A 21,784-nucleotide genomic window follows, 5' to 3' on the forward strand; every position below is an offset into this window, starting at 1 on the left:
CGCATAGGCCGCTTCTGGGCTTATGCCGCCACCTCAACCAATACGAGCGGAGCCCCCCCTCCCCCCATCTCCAATGGGGAAGAGACTGCGCGTGCACCATGACGCATGCGCAGTTTCTGTGGGGGGGAGTGTTTGGTCCTCCTGCGCATGCCCGTCCCCAGCCAAGTGGTTACTATATCAGGGGCCAGCAAAGTCACTAGTGCCTGTGATCGCTAGGTCCCTGTGGAGGGGAGGTATATGGGAGAGAGGCAGATCTCAGTGTAGGGGCAGATCAGGGATCCTCCCTCTCTCTGTAGCAGGGAGCTCTGCCTGGGAGCAAGTGGTGCTATTGTAGGAAAGGGGTACTACCCTATACAGCCTAGTAGCTGCTGCTACTGTTATAGGATGTGCTAAGTAAAAGCTTACACTGGGGGGAAATCCCTCTGTAGGGGCCTGCACGTTGGCTAGGGGAGATGATGCCTGGCTATGGGGGGCAGGGGCTCGCTAGCAGTCTCTCACTTGCTCCTTAAAATTTCCCAGTTTGTTCCACCACCATGCAGGAACATTTCTGCTCTCACTGGCAGCAGCCCCAACAGGCTCTGGCCTGCAAACTCCCTCCACCCCCAGCAACAAAAATCAGGCCTGGTGTGGAAAAAGCAAATGAAGTGTTATTTACCCCTTCACCCAACACACAGACCAGGGTCACGCAATGACTAGGCATCCGGCTTAAAACAAACATAAGGAAACACTTCACACAAGGCACAGTCAGCATGTGGAACTCATTGCCAGGATTGTTGTCAGGCCAAAAGTCTAACTACACAGCTTCAGAAAAGAATTAGCTGACTTCATGGAGGATAGGTTCCTCAGTAGCAAGTAGCCAACATGGTTGGGGATGCAGCCCCATGCTCTGATTGTCAAACCTCTAACTGCCAAAAGCTAGGACTACAGGGGCTGACTCATTTGATAAATTGCCCTGTTATGTTTACTGGCTCTGAAACATCTGGCACCAGCCACTGCTGCAAACAGGAATAATGGGCTAGAATGGACCATTGGTCTGAGCCAGTATAGCTGTTCTCACGTCCTAATGCGGGGAAGCTGGCTCCTGGGTTAGAATCAGCAAGGCAAAGATTTCTGACCCAAATGGGCTTGAGTCTCCTGCAAAGGCCAAGCAGGGCCAGTAGCTAGGAGCAGATGTTGGACAAATCCACACTGGGAACAAGAGGCAGATGTTTAGCAGGAAGAGTGAGTCCTCAGTGGGGCAGCTCCCCTGGGGCCAAGTTAGGGTGGGGGGGATATGCTTCATTCCTTGGGGGCTTTTCATGCAGGCCAGATGGCTCTAAAAGCCATGCTCTGGCTCCACCACCAGATCTGACCTGGAGGCAGGAGTGACTGTGGGGCTCCTCTGGCCTAATGTCCTGCAGGGAGTCTGGCTGGAGACTCAGAACAAGTCCCTCTGGCCTTGGAATCTCTCCCTACACTAGCAACGAACAGCCCCACTGTGTGGAAGCTCAGAAATGTACAAGGATCTGGTTTCACTAATTGCATCCCCGCACTTTTCGCTGCTTTGACACTCGTTTATCTAGCAGCAGTCTTGTAGCACTAGGGCCACTCCCAATCCAGTGTGGTAATGAATCAAACATAATACGAGTCAGGCATAGGCGCCAACTTTTCCCAGTGCCGGTGGGTGCTCACCTCCAGTCCCACCCCCATTCCAACCCCTTCCCCAAAATCCCTGCCCCAACTCCACCCCCTCTCTGCCCCTATTGGACCCCTTCACCAAATCCCCACCTCTTCCCAGAGCACCGTGTTCCCCTTCTTCCCCCTCCCTCCCAGCGCTTGCTGCTGCTAAACAGCTGTTTTGCGGCATCAAGCACTGGGAGAAGCGGGGACAAGCCATGCTCAGGGGAGGAGGTGGAGTGAAGGTGAACTGGGGTGGGGGAAGCAGGGAGCTCAGTGGGTGCAGAGCACCCACCAATTTTTCCCCATGGGTACTCCTGCCCCAGAGCATCCAGAGCCAGCACCTGTCCCAGGGGAGGTATTGGCTTAATTTTACCAACAGAGATAAGTGTCTACACTACTGCGGTAAGTCGACCTACGCTATGCAACGCCAGCTACATGTATAACGTAGCTGAAGTTGACGTACTTAGATCGACTTACCGTGGTTTCTTCACTGTGGTGAGTCGACTGCTGCCGCTCCCACATCCACTGCCTGCGCCTCTCGTGACGCTGGAGTACTGGAGTCGACAGGAGAGGGCGCGGGGATCGATTTATCGCGTCTATCAATCCCCACTGGATCGATCGCTGCCCACCGATTTGGCGGGTAGTAAAGACATGGCCTCAGTGGGGGCAGAGTACAGGGATTGACTGAAGAGCAATCTGCTGTTGATTTGGTTGGTCTTTGCTAAATCGAAGGCCATTGGATCAATCACAGCTGTAGCATAGATGGTGGATAGCTTCCCCAGGATCACACAGGGCTGAGGAATAGAGCCCAGGAGTCCTGTCTGCCCTTTTCTAAGCACTAGATAAACCTCCCCTCCCAGAGCTGGAGCTAGAAGCCAGGAATCCTAACTGCCACACATACCACAGTAAAGAAAGGATTTAAAAAGTCCCCTTCCCTCACCACAGTAATATACTCCCCCTTCCCCTGCCCCAAGGCAGCCACAATAAAAAACACTCAAGTCACCAAAACCTTAATTAACAGGAAAAAAAATTCTTAGGACCCAGCCTGCCTCTCTCTGCCACATATACCTCAAGGAACCACACTGGCAAATGGCTTACTACTGCCTGCACAGAGGCTTTTATACAAGGCTCCTTTCCCATCATACTCAGCAGCAGAGGTAAGCCCATCCAACTTGCCCCTGAAGGGCTGAGAACCAGCCAATCACTGCAGCGTTTTGAGTATTTTTCCCACTGTGCCAGGCTTCCCTTCACCTGGAGTTACAGCATCTGTCCCTGGTGACAGAGTGCAGAGAACTTCCTCTCCCTCCATGCTCAGCATCCTCTGATGAAATGGGTTGCGCCAGGAGCCATCAATTCATGGCATTAGGCTCCAGGCAGGGAGCTGGGAGCAACAGAAGCACCAAGCCCTGCAGGGAGTGACTTACCCAAGGCCACACAGAGCTGGGGATAGAATCCAGGCCTCCTAAATCCCCAACACTGTAATCCACTAGATTCCCACACACACCTTATGAGCTAGCACACCTTTGTTCGATCCCAGTGCTGCTGCAGGGGTGGGTTCCTTTTTGGCTAGACACCCACCCATCCTAGCTGTTTAAACACCACCAGCTATGGCACACAAGTGACATTTTACCCCCACATAAATCCCTTCACAGCCTAGCCCCAGCCAATCTATCACCTCCAATCTGCAATCGAGAAGGTGACAGCCACTTGCCATCAGCCTGTGACACCAGCCTCCATTGCCCACTCGTTACATTGCCAATCAAGCCCCTTGGTGCTTTTTCCTGTACTGCCCCACCCACTTGGGAGGAGCTCCTCATAAACACCCACAACGTCACTTTCTGGGTCTCCTGCCAATCCTGTCGCAAAACCCTCCTTTGTTTGCAGAAAAGGTGGCACTGCTCAGGCTGCTGGTGCACAGAACTCACGGCCTCTCCTGCTGACAAGAGATGTTTGGTTCCCTGTGCTCCCGTCCAGGCAGCTCCACCTGTTGTCCCTTGTAGTAAGGCTGGCGGCGCTCTGGGGGCAGGGATTGCCTGGCTGGTTTATTTGTACAGCACCTAGCAGAATGGGGTTCACGACTGCTGCTCACAGGGCCTACTGCAATACCCGCATTAACAACGACTTTACTTTTCATGGGGATTTCGGGCTTCAATCTCGATGTAGGAATTAAGCAGAAGACACCTAGACCCAGAGCCACAAAGCGATCGAGGTGCCTAACTCCCATAGACCCTAGACCTCATCCCACCCTTCCATCCCCTAGTAATAGGCTATATTCGCTTCTCTGGTCTTGTCTTCACTGGCTCTTAGACCAGCCTCCCGGAGAACTGGAGCGCCTACTAGTGGTGCAATACGCGACATGACCAGCATCCATCCCAGTGGGTTTGCTCAGCCTCGCCCCAAAGGGAGAGAGCTGTGTGGGCTGTGGCGTGTGGTTTTGGTAGGGTTTTTATAGTACGTGCCGCTCTATGTTTATCTTGGCAAAGGCTGGTTGGAGACGCCCACCAGCTTGGGCGCTGACAGGTGAGGAAACACAGGACGTGGAGGGTTTGATCTTTCAGTCTCTTCACATTTGTAATGGCAGGTGGCTGCCAGTCCCCATGCCCAGAGGCAGCAGAGTGCAAACCTTTTCCCAGGAAGCTCCCTGCAGAAGGACAAGTTACACTGTGGCTGGCTGGAGAGCTGCTCACAGTACAGGTACATCTGCATCCACACTGGCTGGTGGGCACCTCATGCGCCAGTGCTGCAGCCAAATGGACTCACTCAGATCTGTCTGCAAGACAGGCGCCACCTTTTCCCAGCAGTGCTTGTAAAACATCTGGGAACCTGAGAATGGCACCGCTCTGCTCACCTCCTGCCCCATATGCACTGATTCTCCTCCCCCAGGGAGCACTGCTCTCACCTCCACACACGCACACACACACTAAGATCCTCTCCAGCCCAGGGGGTGAAGCTTCTCCCACATGCACTGTACAGAAGCCAGGTGGTTGGTGGGTCTCTCTGTTATGTTTCATTTATTAGCGGGAGTAAGGAGCGCACCTGGCCCAGCCCGACCTGGCTCTGCTCCCCAGGTCTGCTCCCAGCCCTGTTCCTCGTGCCCCACCCCCAGTGCACAGCTCCCTGCACCAGAGCCACAGAGATGGGGGCCATAGGACCCCTCGACAGTGCAGCGAGCCCCTTAGCTGGGGACAGACATGCCAAGAACTGGTCCCACCTCCTGCATTTTTGAGGCAGCAAGGGGGAAGGTTGGGGTCCAAAGCACACCCAGAGGAGGAAAGGAGGTGCTGAGACTGGGGAACAAGGGGTGCTGATCCAGGCTAGGCAAGTGCGCATCTACTGGGGCAGCAACAAAGACATAGAGATGAGGCGGCTCCTAGCTAGAGCTGGGCTTTGGGGAAGACTGGAGGCGAGACGTGGGGGATAGAGGGTCCTAACCCAGACAGATCCCCATCTATCTGTCCAGGCCGCATGGGGCTCCACAGTGTTGTTGTTCCATGGGGTAGGGTGGTGGTGGTGGAATCCAGGGCAGGTTCCCCCCACCGATCGGGGGGAGGGGTGTCGATCCTGCAAGGTGCAGCAGGGGCTCCCAGGGTGGGGGTTACAGGTCGCTTTCCCCATACAGGGCGCTGGAGAAGGAGACGTAGTCCAATGCGCCTGACACCGCATCAGCCCCGCTGTACTTTGTCATGCGGCTGATGCAATATTCGGCCTGCTCCGGGGGCAGCTCCCGCCGCAGCTCCTCCACGGTGATGTAGTTCTGAAAGGTGGGAGGGGAGATGGTTAGTGGGCAGCAGCCTAGCCCCCCCTTCCCCCTCCCCCACCCATCAGGGGCCCTGGCTAGCCTAGGGAGACAAGCACAGGGCAGGGCAGTGCTGGAGCGAGGTCTGTGGGGCCTGTTCGGGCCTGCACTGCCCACACTCACTGTTCTAGCACAGTCTCTCCCGGGGACTTGCTGCAGTGCCACCTGGCTGTGTGGGTCTAACTCAGCAGTTCTCAAACTTTGGGTCAGGACCCCAAAGTGGGTCATGACCAGCGCCGAAGCTCAAGCTCAACTGTCTGGGTGGCAGGGGCTCAGCCCTGAGTGGCGGGGCTCAGGTTATAGACTCTCTGCTTGGGACTGAAGCCCTTGGACTTTGGCCCCCCAACCCCCCACCCGGCAGTTCAGGCTTCGGTCCCCTCTCCTGGGGTTGTGTAGTAAGTGTTGTTGGCAGAAGGGGGTCGTGATGCAATGAAGTTTGAGAACCCCTGGTCTAACTACATGGGCAGATGACCCAGATCCAAGATGCTCTGAGACCCTGGTGACGCTGCATCCAAAACTGGGGAGGGGGGAACCCTCCTGAACCGCAGCCTGTGACTCAGGGTCCTTGAGAGGCTTGGGGCAGGGGAGCATCCCTGAGGGCCAGTGGAGGCAGTGCGGAATAAAACCTGCCCCCCACATACCTTCACAGCAGACAAGAGTCCCAAGGGAAATTCCAGCAGACCCATGGGAGCTGGCTCAGTGTGACCTAGAGAGGCTACCAATCCCATCATGCACTGCAGCAAGGCCAGCCCCATGCCCTTCATCAGCTGCTACCCCACAGGCCCCAAAAGTTGAGAAAGACGCTCCTAGCCCAGCAGAGCCCTCCGAGAGGTCTCGAGGGGGACGTGGCTGGACTGACCTTGTCTGATGCCAGGATCTTGAAGGAGGCCACAACCTGCTCAGCCGTGTCAGTCTCAGCCGTCTCGCGGGTCATGAAGTCAATGAAGGCCTGGAACGTCACCACGCCCGTGCTGTTGGGATCCACCAGCATCATGATCCGGGCAAACTCCACCTCACCCTGGAGGGTAGGAATGGGGGTGAGGCTGGGGCTGAGCCCAGTGTGGCACTAGGGGGCACTGTGCTGCAGGGAGTGGGGCAGGGACTCAGTACAGCCAGTACTGGCCCTCCTGGCCCAGGGGGATCTCTTACCAGGTCATAGCCCATGGAGATGAGGCAGGCGCGGAAGTCATCAGGGTCCATCATCCCGTTCCTCTTCTGTGGCAGGAGGCAGGGAGGGAAGAGAAGACGTCAAGCCAGGAATGTGCCCCCAAGGACCAGACCCACCTGGCAGGGGTACAGCCCAGGCAGCCTGAGCTCCTGCTACCAGTAAGTCCCCCCTGAAGCCTCACAGGGACCTCCACTAGGGTGCAGAGCTCCACTTCTGTGAGCCATTCATGCCCCCACACACTCAGGCTGTGTCAGGATTGAGGGGCATTGGCAGAGCTGTGGGTTGGGACTATGAGGCACCAGCAAAGCTGGCTGTGGGCAGCAGTGGTGGGGAGCTGGGTTATCTAGATGGGAGACAGATGAGGGGAGTGAAGTTATCTAGAAAGGTTATCAATGGGGGCAGGGCTATCTGGGTAAGGGTGGAGTTATCAAGGAGGGTTATTGATGGGGGCAGGGCTATCCAGGCAGGGGCGAGGTTATTGATGGGGGCAAGGCTATCCAGGCAGGGTCAGTATCATTAGGAAGCCAAGGGCCGTATCTCACCCGGTCAAAGTGGTTGAAGGATGCCCGGAACTCGTTCATCTGCTCCTGGCTGATGCCCTTGGCATCGCGGGTCAGGATCTGGTTCTCCACCTCGTTGATGGTTCGGGCGATGGTCGTCAGCAGCTGCTCCCAGCCCACTCGGATGTGCTGTGGGGACAGGAGAGCAGATCACAGCACCTGGGGGATCACCCCACCGAGATCACCCTCTCATCACTCTTGAACATTACTACACACAAAGCACAACCACATATCCCCCCATGATTCATGACAACTTTCCCCTCCAAACCCCTCCCCTGAGACCCTCTGCCCCTCTCAGAGCACCCTTAGTCATCCCCTCTCCCGAGTGCCCCTGTCAGCCCCCGATCCCTACTTGGAGAGCCCCCCCACAAGAAGCCCCACAGCCCCATCTGGCCTCTCACCTCCATAGTGTAGCTGGTGTGCTTGTTGTCAAAGACCAGGGCCTCCTGGATGAGCTGGTGGTCGCCTTCCAGCTTGTCGATGTTGGCCTTGTAGTTAATGATGTTCTGCTCCAGTTGCTTGAGATGATTCATCTGGTCCTCGAGAGAGCCACTGATGTCCACTGAGATGTGCCCAATCTCCTGTGGGGGCAAGGGGCTGTCACTGTGTGAGGACAGGGTGCCCTGCTCTTCTTGCTGGACCCCACTCCCCTCCGAGAGCTGAGAGAGAACGCAGGAGTCCTGGCTCCCCGCTTCCCGCTCAAACCATTATAGACTCATAGAATCATAGAAGTGGAAGGGACCTCAAGTGGTCATCTACTCACCTACTCCAATCCATCAGGACTAAGTAGTAACAGGACCATCCCTGGCAGGTGTGTGTCTAACCTGCTCTTAAAACCTCCAGTGATGGAGATTCCACAACCTCCCTGGGCAATTTATTCCAGTGCTTAACCAGCCTGACAGGAAGTTTTTCCTAATGTCCAACCTAAACCTTCCAGGCTGCAATTTAAGCCCATTGCTTCTTGTTCTATCCTCAGAGGTTAAGGAGAACAATTCTTCTCCCTCTTCCTTGTAACAACCTTTATTGTACTTGACAACTATTATCATGTCCCTCCTTCAGCCTTCTCTTCTCCAAACTTCCCTCATAGGTCATGTTTTCTAGACATTTAATAATTTTTGTTGCTCTTCTCAGGACTTCTCCAATTTGTCCACCTCTTTCCTGAAATGTGGTGCCCAGAACTGGACACAATACTTCAGCTGAGGCCTAATCAGCGCGGAGTAGAGCGGAAGAATTACTTCTCGTGTCTTGCTTACAACACTCCTGCTAATACATCCCAGAAGGATGTTTGCGTTTTTTGCAACAGTGTTACACTGTTGACTCATATTTAGCTTGGGATCCACTATGATCCCCAGATCCCTTTCCGCAGCACTCCTTTCTATGCAGTCATTTCCCATTTTGTATGTGTGCGATGACTGTTCCTTCCTAAGTGGAGTACTTTGCATTTGTCCTTATTGAATTTCATGCTATTGATAAATCTGTGCTGACTGTTACTTATCACCTTATTATCATCTAGGTGTTTGCAAACTGATTGCTTAATTATTTGCTCCATTATCTTTCTGGGTACTGAAGTTATGCTGACTGGTCTGTAATTCCCCGGGTTGTCCTTATTTCTTTTCTATAGATGGGCTCTAGATTTGCCCTTTTCCAGTCTTCTGGAATCTCTCCCGTCTTCCATGACGTTCGAAGATAATCACTAATGGTTCATCTATCTCCTCAGTCAGCTCCTTGAGTATTCTAGGATGTATTTCATCAGGCCCTGGTGACTTGAAGACATCTGACTTGTCTAAGTAAGTTTTAACTTGTTCTTTCCCTATTTTAGCCTTTGATCCTACCTCATTTTCCCTGGCATTCACTGTTAGACGGCCAATCACTACTAACCTTTTTGGTGAAAACTGAAACAAAAAAAAGTCATTTAGCACTTCAGCCATTCCCACATTTTCTGTTGTGTTTTCCCTCTCATTGAGTAATGGGCCTACCTGTCCTTGGTCATCTTCTTGCTTCTAATGTAGTTGTAGAACATTTTCTTGTTACCCTTTATGTCTCTAGCTACTTTTAATCTCGTTTTGTGCCTTGGCCTTTCTGATTTTGTCACTACGTACTTTGTTATTTGTTTATATTCATCCTTTGAAATTTGACCAAGTTTCCACTTGTTGTAAGACTCTTTTTTGAGTTTCAGATTGTTGAAGATCTCCTCTCTGTCTTGGAGCTGTGGCTAGAACCCAGGAATCCTGACTCCCAGCCCCCCCAACCATTAGTCCTCACTCCCTTCTCAGAACTGTGGCTAGAATCCACACACTAGAGCTCTCACCTCCATCTTGGTCTGGATCCAGGGCCCCAAGACATTGGCCTGGGCAGCAAATTGGCGCCGCAGCCGCTCATTGGCCTGTTGCCGCGCCAGCTCCTCCTGCAGCGTCTGGTCTCGGTGTGGCACCAGCTGCTTCACCTGTGGGGGAGGGAGCAGCAGGTGAGAGGCTGTGGTACAGGGCTCCAGATGGGAGGAGGCTGAGTGCAATGGGCTGGGAAGGTGGGGTTCCAGCTCGGGAAGGCCAGGGCCCAAGAGCAGTGGGGCTGGGGAGGCAGGGCCAGACAGAGAGGCACTGACAGTCTGACAGACAGGCAGGGGGTGTGTGGCCTGCGGGGTCAGATGGCTAGCTGGACAGTGGGGTGGGACAGACACAGTCAGGGGGTGGGAGGGTCAGCTGGGTCCCCTCTCCCAGTGGCCGCACTCACCATGTCCCACTTGCTGGCGATGTCAAGGTGTGAGAGATTGGTGTAGGGGTTCACCCCGCTCAGCTTGATGCCATAGGTCTGGGCGATCTTCTGGATCTCGTTCTGGATGCCTAGGATGGCCATGCGCTCCTTGTCGGCCTCGGGCAGCGTGGCCTTGAACTGCTCATGGGCCGTGATCAGGCTCTGCGGGCAGGGGGACAGTCGCCATGGGGGGAGTGTGGCCCTAAGAGCCCCTCACGGCCCATGGGCTGAGGGCCCACAGCCCTGTGTCAGATCCGGCCTGACGCCCTCACTCCCCACTACGCTGGGGGCAGAACGTGTCCTGCTAGGTCTGGTGTGTACAGCAGTGGCCTGCTGGTTCCCACATCCCTGTGGGATGTTTGCACGGGCTCTGCCCAGAGTTACTGACGTGCTGGTTGTATGTTCCTACAGCGCGTTTGGAAGGCAGAGCCCCCACCCAGCCTGGACAGCGCAAGGGGCAGTGACCCAGCTGGCTGGTTGGAAGTGACAGGATATTTACATATAAGGCAAACAAAGCCATTAAGCTAACAAGTGGTGAAAGAGACACCTGAGTGATCATGCCTGGGACAGAGCCTGCACCCCAGGCCGCCCTCTGGCTCTGGATGCAGGGACAATGGCCTCTGGTGACACAGGGGGAACAGAGAGACCTTCTCATTACCCATCATGGAGGGGCCAGAGGAAGCAGTGCCTCTGAGCCTAGGAAGGCTGGGTCCCCTGGCAGGGGGGGCTGGAGATGCTGCAAACTTGAGGTGGTTGAGAAAACTGCTCGGGCAAAGGCTGGAACTTTGGGAAATTCAGTGTGTTAGCTAGAAAGCGGGTTTTGTTCTCTCCAGCAAAGCTCTGTCTTGCTGAGACTGAGGGGTAACACCAGGGCTTACGGTTCTGGACATCTGAGCAGAGCAACACAGGGACACTGTGGCTCATTGTGCCACACCCCATAGATCCCCCACTTCCCTTGTCCCGCTCCCACCCAGCCCCAGCCCCAGCCCTGCCACTTCCCCTAATTCTCCCCTTGGACTCCCCCACCTCCCCTGACCCCAGAGAGCAGGGGGCCGAGGGATTCATACACAGAGAGGAAACTAAGGCACAGAGCAGGAAAACAGCGCTCCCTGTTCTAACCACTAGACACCACTCCCCTCCCAGAGCCAGGGATCTAACCCAGGGGCCCAGTGGGCCGCACCTGGATCTCCTCAATGCTGTGCACGATGAACATGTCCTGCAGGTCCTCGGTGGCACCATCCATCCAGTTGTTGAAGGGGGCAGCTCTCTTGGCAAACTCAAGGTACAGCTGGTCGATGGTCTCCAGCAGCTTCTCCACCCGCTGGGCAGGGGCAGAGCCAGAGAGTTAGAGGGGAAGGGGCACCTACCATCCTCCCGGCCCCTGCACCGGGGCAGGCCTGTCCTCCAGCCACACCCCTCCCCACTCCGGTTGGCAGCAGGAGCTCCCCGCCATCCGGAACCCCCTCTCACCTCCAGCGCGTCCCTCCTCTTCTGGGTCAGGGTGCCCAGCGTGTCCCATTGGTCACAGATGGCCTGGCAGCGGGAGTTCACAGAGGCGGCATCATGGTAGTCCAGCTCACTGCGGAGGAGGGGAGAGATGGTGGGAAGGTAAGGGCAATGAGCCATGGGACAGGGCACAGAGCCATTGGGCTGCCACGGGGCAGGGCACAGAGCCATGGGGCAAAGCACAGAGCCACTGGGCTGCCACAGAGCCACTGGGCTGCCACGGGGCAGGGAACAGAGCCATGGGGCAAAGCACAGAGCCACTGGGCTGCCACAGGGCAGGGCACAGAGCCATGGGGCACGGCACAGAGCCACCGGGCTGCCCCAGGGCAGGGCACACAGCCATGGGGCAGGGCACAGAGCAACTGGGCTGCCACGGGGCAGGGCACAGAGCCCTGGATACTGCCCACCTAGCTAGGGACACCACATGCCCGGGCACTAGGAGCTGGGTGTGGCCTCGTGGTTAGAGCAGGGGGCTGAGAGTCAGGACTCCTGGGTTCTCTCCCTGGCTCTGGCATGGGGATTCTGACTGGGGTGTGTATCTCAGGCCCAGCACTTACTTAAGCTCCTGGGCGATGGCGGCAATCTGCTCCACGCGGTCCTGGTGGGCAGCCAGGTCGCTCTCAAAGGCCTCATGTTTGCGCATCAGCGCCCGCACCTCCATGAGTGAGGCTGACTCATAGTCCCTCTGTGAAAGCATTTCCTCCTTTCCTGCAGGGGCAGCATAGTCTGAGCCTGGCCAGCCTTCTCCAACCCCAACCCACCAGCTTCTGCCCTTTGTACCCCCTGCGCCTTACCCTATGGGCTTCTGGGGCAGGGAGGAACCTGAAGGGAGAATGCCCACACGGGCCTCACTGAGGGCAGAGCCCACCCTGTCCCAGAGGGCTGGGAGGAGCCCAGGGTAGGGGGGCAGGGCCTGAGGGGTAGTGTCCTCCTGGGGCGGGGACTGGAGCAGTCCCCTCTGCGGGAGATCCACAGTGAGGGTACCCCATAGCGCAGGTGTAGGAGAAGGCAAGGTGATCCCTGTAGCAGAAAGGGGTATTCTCGTAGTGAGGGATGGGGGTGGGGGAGCCCTGTAGCAGAAGGGGCTGGGGGGGTCCCTGGCCCATGGGGACAGGGGGTTGATACCTCTGGTCCAGGACTCATGCAGCGTCGCCTTCTGCTTGAACTTCTCAGCCAGGTGCTCCAGGCGCTCCAGGCGGCGGATCTCGGTCAGCAGCCACTCCTCATAGCCCTTCTCCACCTGCTCCAGCCCCTTCCAGGCATTGGCGATATCCTACCCCCACCGCAGAGAGAGATGCATGAGCATGGGTGCTGCCCCCTCCTCCCACACACACAGCACCAGGGAAGTGCTGGAGCTGGCCACCTACCCTGCCTCACCCCCACCCGTCCCCTGGGGCAGTGGCACCCAGATCACAGCCACCCTATGCCCACCTGGGGGGCAGGAACTGCCCCTGGACACCCCAGCTTGGGCCCCATCAGCAACAGACAAGCTCTGTGATAGTCCATGCCCGGTGTGTGTTCTCACCACCCTCAGTACGTGGCTCCACACAACATGGGCACCGCCTCCCAGGTACACATAGGTCCCTGTCCAGTGGGCACCAACCCCTGGGCACATGTGGCTCCCCACCCCATGGGCACTGCCCCCAGGCACACATGCCTTCTTGCCCCCTAGGCATACATAGCTCCCTATCCAGTGGGCACCACCACCCGGGCACATGTGGCTCCCTGTCCCCTGGGCAAATGTGGCTCCGTGCTCCATGAGCACCATCACACAACAGGGATCTGTCGGCCCCATGTAGACCCATGCCCCATGGATGTGCCATGCAGGCCTCATCCCCGCTCAGGGTAGCAGAGGCAGTGTCCATGGATGGATGGCAGATCCCCCTGCAGGTGCCAAGGGCCCCATGGCAGGTGCATGGCCTCCCTGTGCCATGGCTCACCGAGACCATCTTGCCCTCGGAGGGCATGAAGGCAGGCCGGTTGCTGAGGCGCAGCTTGGTCTGCAGGGTGTTGAAGTTGATCTCGAGCTGGCATTTCTCCTGCACGCGGGGTGGTTTGTGGACTCGGCGATAGTCCCGGAAATCCTCCAGCTTGCGCCGCATGGCGCTCATGCTCTTCTCTGCCACGCGGTTCTCTAGCCATGGGATGGTGCGCCGGATCCACTCCAGCAGCTGTGGGGAGCCGTGGGGAGGGTGAGGGCCAGCAGGGGGCAGTGCTGGGTCACTCCAGCCCCTATAGGCCCTTGGGGGAGAGCCACAGACACATAACCCAACACTAGCTCCTCACTCCCCAGCCTGGCCCTCAGCACCCCTCCCCTCCAAGCATTAACTAATACAGCTGCACCCCATCAGGCCAGTATATCACTCCCACTGCACCCAGGGGACCTGGCTCCCAGCCCCTCCCACTGCTTTAACCCACTAGATCTCCCTGCTCTGCTGGAGCCAGGCCAGAACCCAGGAGTCCTGATGCCCATTCAGGGCCTTGCTGCCTCTTCTCCAGCGCGCCCAGTCCTGGGAGCAAGCCCCCAGCAGGTGTCGGGGTGACGGGACATGGCGTCTTCAGGGGAGGATGGATTGGTACCTCGCTTGCCAGCTTCTCGTACTCCTCCATCAGTTTCTCGTTCTCCTGATTGACAGCCAGCACCTTGCAGATCCTGTTTGCAGCCGTCTCAGCCTGGGGTGGGGTGGGGGAGAAACACCACATTACTTTTCAAGGGTGGGGGCGGAAATAGAGCAGCCTGAGCACAGTCCTTCCCTTCCCCTGACCAAGATCGGGGCCTCCTGTCGAGCATCTGTGGGGCCTCGCGGGAGAGAGCTGTGCTGGGCCCTGCATGGACCCTGAGCAAAGTCAGGCCCCTGTTGGGCAGGGTGCTGCACAGACACCCCCACCTGAGATCGGGACCCCTGTTGTGCCAGGCATCACACTGATCCCAACAGAGACTGGGGCCCCATGGGGGTCGGTACCACACAGACCCCAACCAAGACTGTCCCCACCCCCACCCCCATGTGCACTGGAGACACACACACACACACACGCACGCACACGCACCTGCTCTGCTCCAGCAAATGCGTGGTAGAAGCAGGACACGTAGGTCATGATGGCTTTCTCATCTGGCTTGGGCGTGTTGACAATGTCTGCAGAGAGATGCCAGCAGCTCAGTGGGGGTGAGGGAGCGAGGGTGTGACCTGGCCACGCACCCCTGCACTGGAGTCTCGACTACTTCCCTCCTCAACCCAGCACCCTGTGTGACCTCCGGAACCCAGGGCCGGCGCTTCCATTTTGGCGACCGCCAGGATTTGGGAGGCGGCAATTCGGCGATGGGGGGGTCCTTCCGTGCTCTGGGTCTTTGGAGGCAATTCTGCGGCGGGTCCTTCACTCACTCCGGGATCCGCTGCCGAAGTGCTCCGAAGACCGGGAGCATGGAAGGACCCCCACCTAGGGCGCCAAAAACCCTGGCGCCGCTCCTGGGACACCCCCACCTTGGATCCCCACGTCCGGCTGCTTGGGGAGCGCGTGGTGCGGAGCCTGCGGCTGAAGCCGGAGCGCTGGGAGCGCTGTGTGGGCAGCCCCGAGGCGCAGCCCCTGCTGCGGGGCTTCCTGGAGGGCGCCGCAGGGCAGCCACCGCTGCTGCTGGTAACGCTGAGCCCGACAGGGCAGCTGGCGCTCAGCACCGAGCTCCCCGCCAGCCCCGGCCGCGGCAAGGTGCTGTTCTTCCTGCGCAGGGGGTCCGGGCCGCTGAGCGCCCCGCCCGGCCCCAGGGAGCTGCTCTACGGGGACCTGCCTCCCTCCTCCCTGGAGCACTTCGCCACCCTGGTGGAGGAGGTAAGGGGGTGGCTGGATGGGAACGCAGGAGCAGCCCCTTCCCCTCCGCGGTTCTGGGTCCTGGAGGCTGGCAGGGACCTACCCCCGCGGCTGCCCCCCTTCTGGCCTGGCTCTCAGTCTCTAGCAGCCCAGGGAGCCAGCGAGGTGCCCAGCCTGGCCGTGCTAGTGCCCCAGGTCCCTGGGCGGGTCAGGCACCAGTAGGGAACCTCTCTGGTTCCCACCTTAGTTCAGAGATCTGTGACCCATCCCCACCCTCGAGGCTCTCTCCACTCAGCCTGGCTGAGCCAGAGATGGAGGCTGAGGAGCTGTAGCCTGGCCAAGCAGTGGGGTTTTTTAGCTCAGGGAGCAGCAGCTCATGCATGGAGAAGCAGAGATTTCAGGGTCAGTGCCTGCTGCGGTGACTCACCCAGGGGTGTCCCCAGGGACACAGGTTACAGTGGTAAAAAACAAGTTGCTAAGGGGTTGTGTGCAATGTTAAGGTAACATCAAGGAGAACAAGTTGCTAAGGGACAACAATGCAAAACTGGAACACACACAACACAGTGTAACACCATGTATCTCGGTACATCAGCCCCACACGTCCCTGTTCCCAGATACCATCTATTCCCAGAGAAAAGCTGCTCTACTTATCCACACTCACAGGCCACCCAGATACTCTTAACTCTGCCATCTGTAAGCCCCAGGCTAGCCCAGCAGGGAAATTTGTACAAAATCAAAACACACCTGTAGACAGGGCCTGTTTAATGCCAGTGTTCCTATGGGATTAATCTGTGTTTCTCATGGTTAGCTTGAATCTGGATTATTTCCATTTAGGACTTGTCAAGAATCACAACTATATGTCCTTTTTGTTTGTAATCTTAATATTGTGAACTAGAATATGTTACCAGTATTTTTCCCAATAGAGGTGTCACCTAAAGAATTTTTTTTAAATAAACATTTATTTTGAATGTGTTCAGTATGAATTTAAGATGGGAAATCTGCGCAATGATAAGAGTATATGTTGAAGTAGGTGTAAATGTGGCAGTATTTTGGAGTTGGCATTGTTATATTAAGACATTGAACCTTCATCTCACAGTTGTAGACTACCAACCAAGTTATTTTGATTTTATGGGGTAGCATATTTGTTTATGTGGAGCAACATTACATCTCATCTTTTTGATGGGTTCTGCAATTTGGTAAGTCATAATTGCACAGATTGCAGTGTTTGTGTGCTGTGACTTTGCATATGAGAGGATTTGTAAGCTCCAGCTGTTACGTAGAATTTTTTGGGGTGTAATGAATAGTTTTAGATTGATGTCACTGAGGCTCCTTTGGTCATGTGCCCTGAGCAGGGTGCATGTGCTGATCTCTGCTATGCATGTTTCTTTACGTAGCTTTTTGTTCAGGAGATGTAAGCATTGTTTCGTGGCATTCCATGGAGGGTAGAGTTAAAGGTCTGACTGTGGTGACAATAGCTGAGTAGGACTGGTTGGCTGGGGGAATGGGCAGTGTGTGAGTGAGAGAGAGAAGAGGAGGGATGTAGGTGAATGGTTTTGTGCTGTGTTTCCTAGCGTTGTGCATTTGGGTTTTGCGTCGCTGTCTCTCAGCCACCTGAACTGTTTTTACAAAGTGTCTTCTGTGTTTGAATTTCCTGGTTTTCTTGAAAATAGAGAGAGGCAGGCTCAAGAGGACTCAACCAAGCAGGCTCCGTTTCCTCCCCTGTGCAGTCGCTTTGCACCTGCTGTGTGTGCAGAGTAGGGTGAAGCTGGGCTGGCACCAAGGGGCTGCATGGTTCCCCTGGGTGAATTGCACCAGGGGCTCAGTGCCAACCTCATAGATTCTTCTGGCACAGGGGATGTTTCAGGGCAGATCAAGGGCAGGAAGAGACAGGCCTGCACCCTAGGGATCCCCTGGTACAGTGATGCCTATAGGGACTATGAGTGGGAGGGCAAGCTAGGGCTCCGCAGGCTGCTCTGACCTGCTACTGTGGCCTCTCTGTCCCCTGCCTGCCCCAGCATCACATCAGGGAGGTGCAAAGCTTCCCCTCTCAGTCCCTGCACTGACTCAGGAACCCAACCTGCTATAGAAAATCCACACTCAGGTTGATCATTCATGACGCTTCTCTGATGTGAACAAACTGCACTATTGGGCTGAATCAGCCACTCACACTGGGGACAGGAGCAGGCCCTTCCACCCAGGGTGAGGCAGGCCGTGCAGATGAGCCCACAGCTCTGTGATGATGCCTCCTATGGGAATGCCTCTGCTTGTGTCACATGTGCTGCTCTTTGGCAGAGGGACTGAGCTGGGCCTGAGGGCAGTGCAGGCAGGGCCGGTGCAACCATTTAGGCGAGGTGCTGGGATTTGGGGGGGCGCCATTTTCTTCAGCAGCGACCGCGGCGGCTGGATCTTCATCCGCCCCGGTTGCCGCCGGCATTTAGGCAGAGGGAGCTGGGGCAGAGGAGCATGGGGAGGGCCGCCTGCAGCAAGTAAGAGGGGAGGCGGCACGCAGGGGAACTCCACACCCCAGCTCATCCCTGCCCCGCCTCCTCCCCGAACACGCGGTAGCTGCTTCACTTCTCCTGCCTCCCAGGCTTTCGGCACCTAAGCTGATTGGCACCGCAAGCCTGGGAGGTGGGAGAAGTGAAGCAGCCACGGCGTGCTCGGGATGCTCGTGCTCGTGTGCGGAGCAGGGGTGAGCAGGGCGGAGAGTGGGGAGCTACCGCGGGGGGGGGGGGTGCCTCAGGGCCAGGGGGGCGCAAGGTGGAAGTTTCGCCTAGGGCGTGAAACATCCTTGCATCGGCCCTGCTGGAACCCCCCCCGCCCCATCTCCAGAGCACTCCTCCCAGCCCCAGCCCTTCCCTCGGGATGTGTCTGAGAGAGAGTGGGAACGTTTCATAATATTTTTGAGACGCCTATGTGTGCCTCAGTTTCCCCCTGTACTTTGCATGGCTAGCCGGTGCAGGGAAGGAATTATGTTTGCTCTCAGGGCTGGTCTCCACTAGACACTTACATCGGCATAGCCATGTCTCCCTGGGGTGTGAGAAATCCCCCCTTCCCCTCCCCTCTGTGGTGTAGCTATACTGACCTCCCCGCAGTGTGGACAGGGCTAGAGGGATAGAAGAATTCTCCGGCTGACCTAGCTACCGCCTCTCGGGGAGGTGGAAAACTACAGCCATGGGCAAAGCCCTCCCCTGGGATAGGTGGTGTCTACAGTGAAGTGCTGCAGTGGCTGAAGTGCACAGACACTCTGCCCAGGAGACACAGCGGTGCCTCACTTCCCTGCTAGGCTGGATTGAATACATTTGTTAATGACCAGATCAACAAGGGGACCAGCGAAACAAAGCCAACCAAGAGAGTCAAGGATCTAGGAGAGGGCTGTGAATTCAGCCCAGCCCAGCCTGGGTGCCAAGGACGGAGCCTGGCCCAGGAAGCCCAACATCCGGAGCGTGGCACTGGAGGTGACTGCGGCTGGGCTGGTGAATTGCTCTGGGCTGAGCAGATGGCCTGTGCTGGAGCCTTGATTTCTCTGAACGAACCTCAGGACCCCAGGTGACTCACAAGCCCTGCTCCGTTTGGAGAAGGCTCTTTGGTGCCATGGCAGATCCCAGCTGGGGTGTGTCAGTCCTGAGGGGTGGAGAAGGCTCTGCCAGGAGCTTGTCTCTGCTGGACTCGCAGGGCAGAGCGCAGGGGGTGAAGCAGAGGGGTAGGAGCCCAGAAGCTCAGTCTAGGGGGCAGTGAGGCTACATGGTCTGTCCTGAAGGGCTCTTCCACATGTACATGTGTGTGTGTGTGTTTGTTTTTCTGGCATACATAGGGGTCCCTCCAAGAGATTGTTTCAGAACTAGGGTGTAGCACAGATCCTGGGGGGTCTATGACAGTGTCCCCCAGCCCCTGTTTGGAAGCATGCTCCCCCCAGGCTGGGCTGCACAGGCCCAGAGTGCCAGCTGCCCTGGGCATTAGAGCCATGTCCCCTGGATCCACGGCCTGTAAGGGAGACCAGCAGGGCTAGTGTGGCAGCCGAATGGGCCATGAAAGGAGGGGAGAGTCTGGCTCCAGGCACCTCGTTCCACAGAGCATCCCAGGGTGGCGGGTCAAGGGGACAGCCTGAGATCCCCACAGGAGGAAACAGAAAAAGGGACACTGGAGAGGAGGATTCCCTCCTACCTACCCACCAAGGAATCAGTGGCAGAGCCAAAAACAAAACCCAGGAGTCCTGGCTCCTAGCCCCCTGCTCTAACCCACTGGATTCCCTCCCGAGCTGGGAGAGAACCCAGGCGTCCTGACCTACAGAATCAGGTCTGGGGGCTGAAGCGGGAGCTCAGGTAGGAGGAGGATAAATGATTACATTTCCAGGCCCAAGCTGGTTCAGCCAGGCCCTGACAGGGCCCAGGAGAAGGGTCGGGGTCAGGATCAGGTTCAAGGGTTAGGAGTTGGGATTAGGACTGGGAGCCAAGATCAGGATTAGGGGGCCAGGGTCAGGCCAAGGTTCCAGGGTCAGGGTCGCGCGAAGGGCCAGGCCAGAGCACTGGGTCCCCAGGCCCCTCTGTGCAGCTCTCGGAGTGCAGCGCCCAGCCCTCACCTTCAGCGTCCAGCATCTTGGGGATGTCGAGGTACTTCTCAGCCACTTCAAAGGCCGTGTTGAGGTTCCCGATGGGGTCATCCTAGGCACAGGCAGAGCTGTGAGACTGGGGGGGGGGATTGGTGACAGGCTGGGGCCCAGGGGGCAAAGGGGCGTGCATTAGCCACAGGCAAGGGGGGCGCCATGAGAAGGATGGGGTCCTGCAGGGAGCAGGGCAGGAAGGGGGGCCTGAGCCATGCAGTGAGAGGTGGGGTGGGCACGCTGGCGGTAACAGGGAGGCGAGGGCGTTCATGGGGGCAGGAAGCTGCTGCTCAGAGCTCGGATAACAGGTCAGGGACAGGGATCTGGCCGGCAAAGAGCTGAATGTCCTTGGGTAGAAACAGCCGTGGAGGGGGAAAAAGGAAACTAAATGGGGGGCTGGGGCAGTGCCAGGAGCCAGGATCAATGTCACTGGGGTGGTAGCTGGGAGGGCTGTTCTGTGGTAGCAGGGAGCTGAGGGGCAGGGGCTGGGAGAAGGAGAAGCAGCAAGGGTGGGGGCTGAGGCAATGGGGGGAACGCCTGGGGAAGGGTGGGGGAGACAGCGGGGGCAGGGGCTGTTGCACCTTTCTGAGCTTTGCATAGTCGATGAGGTCAGGCCGGTGGCGGTGGATCAGGGCGCACAGGGCCAGTCCATCCTTCCAACTGCGCCGCATCCAGGGGGAAGGAGAAGGAGAAGTCAGGTGATCCTCGCCTATGACCCCTGGCCAGCTGCAGGCGCTGTGCAGGGGCCGGGAACTACACACGCACCCCAGCCCCGCCCTACGCTCCCTCCTCCGGCTCACCTGCCCCGGGCTCCTTCACTCCAGCGGGCACTGATGGAGCTGCTGCCTCCTGGGAGCGGGGCTAAGCCCCAGCCAGCTCGACTCATGAAGGCCACAGGGCGAGGGCACCCCTGGGGCCTGCCCCAAAGCCCCGAGCGAAGCCCCCCTCCCCACAGTCCTCCCTACCTGATGTGGAAGTTCTGCACATTGACGTTCCGGTATGGAGCCGTCTTCCTCTGGCACCACAGCAGCAGACCCTCCTTGGCTGAGGTCTCTGCAAGAAACCAGGTAGCATGGCTCAGGACCCCCTGGCCCAGGTGCATGGAGGGGGTGAGAAGCAGGAGATGGGGTGGGGGTAGAGTGGCCCCTGGCAGGAAGGGCCTGCAGTGCAAGGGAGAGCCTTACCCATAGCCCCCCATTGGTGGGTGTGTGGGCAGGGCTGGCTCTACCATTTTTGCCGCCCCAAACAAACAAACGAAAAAAGCAGCTCAGACTGTTACCACCTGAACGGCCGAAGCAGAAAAAATTTTAAAAAAACAACCCCGCTCGGACTGCCGCTGCCTGAACTGCTGAAGTGCAAACAATAAAACCCCAAAACCGCTCGGACTGCAGCCGCTCAAACTGCCAAAGCAGAAAAAAAAAACCCCAACCACTCACACTGCTGCCACCCGAATTGCCGAAGCGCAAAAAAAAAAAAGAATCATAAAAAGCCACCCAGACTCTGCCGCCCCAAGAATGGACGGAATGCCGCCCCTTAGCATGTGCCGCCCCAGGCATGTGCTTGTTCTGCTGATACCTGGAGCTGGCCCTGTGTGTGGGGGCAGCAGGGATGTCTCAGATTCATAGAGTGCCAGCCCAGAAGGGACTCACAGACGAAGGTCAGAAGGGACCGTTATGATCATCTAGTCTGACCTCCTGCACAACGCAGGCCACAGACTCTCACCCACCCACTCCTGTAACAAACCCCTGACCTGTCTGAGCTACTGAAGTCCTCAACTTGTGGTTTAAAGACTTGAAGGTGCAGAGAATCCTCCAGCAAGTGACCCGTACCCCACACTGCAGGGGAAGGCGAAAAACCCCCAGGGCCTCTGCCAATCTGCCCTGGAGGAAAATTCCTTCCCAACCCCAAATATGGCGATCAGCTAAACCCTGAGCATGTGGACA

At 57.2% G+C, this 21,784-nt stretch overlaps 2 protein-coding genes across 4 annotated transcripts in view; both read right to left on the reverse strand.

Annotated features, from left to right (window-relative positions):
- Nucleotides 1-21,784, reverse strand: part of NXF1 (nuclear RNA export factor 1) — a 135,049-nt gene that overhangs the window by 54,891 nt on the left and 58,374 nt on the right. The gene's annotated exons all lie outside the window — the stretch shown is intronic.
- Nucleotides 4,648-21,784, reverse strand: part of ACTN3 (actinin alpha 3) — a 36,203-nt gene continuing 19,066 nt past the window's right edge. Inside the window, exons 5-21 of the mRNA XM_050960438.1 lie at nt 20,807-20,894; nt 20,423-20,501; nt 19,821-19,902; nt 14,489-14,574; nt 14,021-14,113; nt 13,381-13,611; nt 12,566-12,713; nt 11,998-12,148; nt 11,405-11,513; nt 11,115-11,255; nt 9,914-10,096; nt 9,492-9,626; nt 7,585-7,764; nt 7,166-7,312; nt 6,605-6,670; nt 6,315-6,473; nt 4,648-5,413 (exon numbers count right to left, since the gene is read on the reverse strand). Of these exons, the coding sequence (XP_050816395.1) occupies nt 5,255-5,413; nt 6,315-6,473; nt 6,605-6,670; nt 7,166-7,312; nt 7,585-7,764; nt 9,492-9,626; nt 9,914-10,096; nt 11,115-11,255; nt 11,405-11,513; nt 11,998-12,148; nt 12,566-12,713; nt 13,381-13,611; nt 14,021-14,113; nt 14,489-14,574; nt 19,821-19,902; nt 20,423-20,501; nt 20,807-20,894 (2,237 nt within the window). The 3' untranslated portion in view covers nt 4,648-5,254. The remainder of the gene's footprint in view (nt 5,414-6,314; nt 6,474-6,604; nt 6,671-7,165; nt 7,313-7,584; nt 7,765-9,491; nt 9,627-9,913; nt 10,097-11,114; nt 11,256-11,404; nt 11,514-11,997; nt 12,149-12,565; nt 12,714-13,380; nt 13,612-14,020; nt 14,114-14,488; nt 14,575-19,820; nt 19,903-20,422; nt 20,502-20,806; nt 20,895-21,784) is intronic.

This window comes from Gopherus flavomarginatus, chromosome 6, assembly GCF_025201925.1.
Source record: "Gopherus flavomarginatus isolate rGopFla2 chromosome 6, rGopFla2.mat.asm, whole genome shotgun sequence".
Taxonomy (NCBI): Eukaryota; Metazoa; Chordata; order Testudines; family Testudinidae; genus Gopherus; species Gopherus flavomarginatus.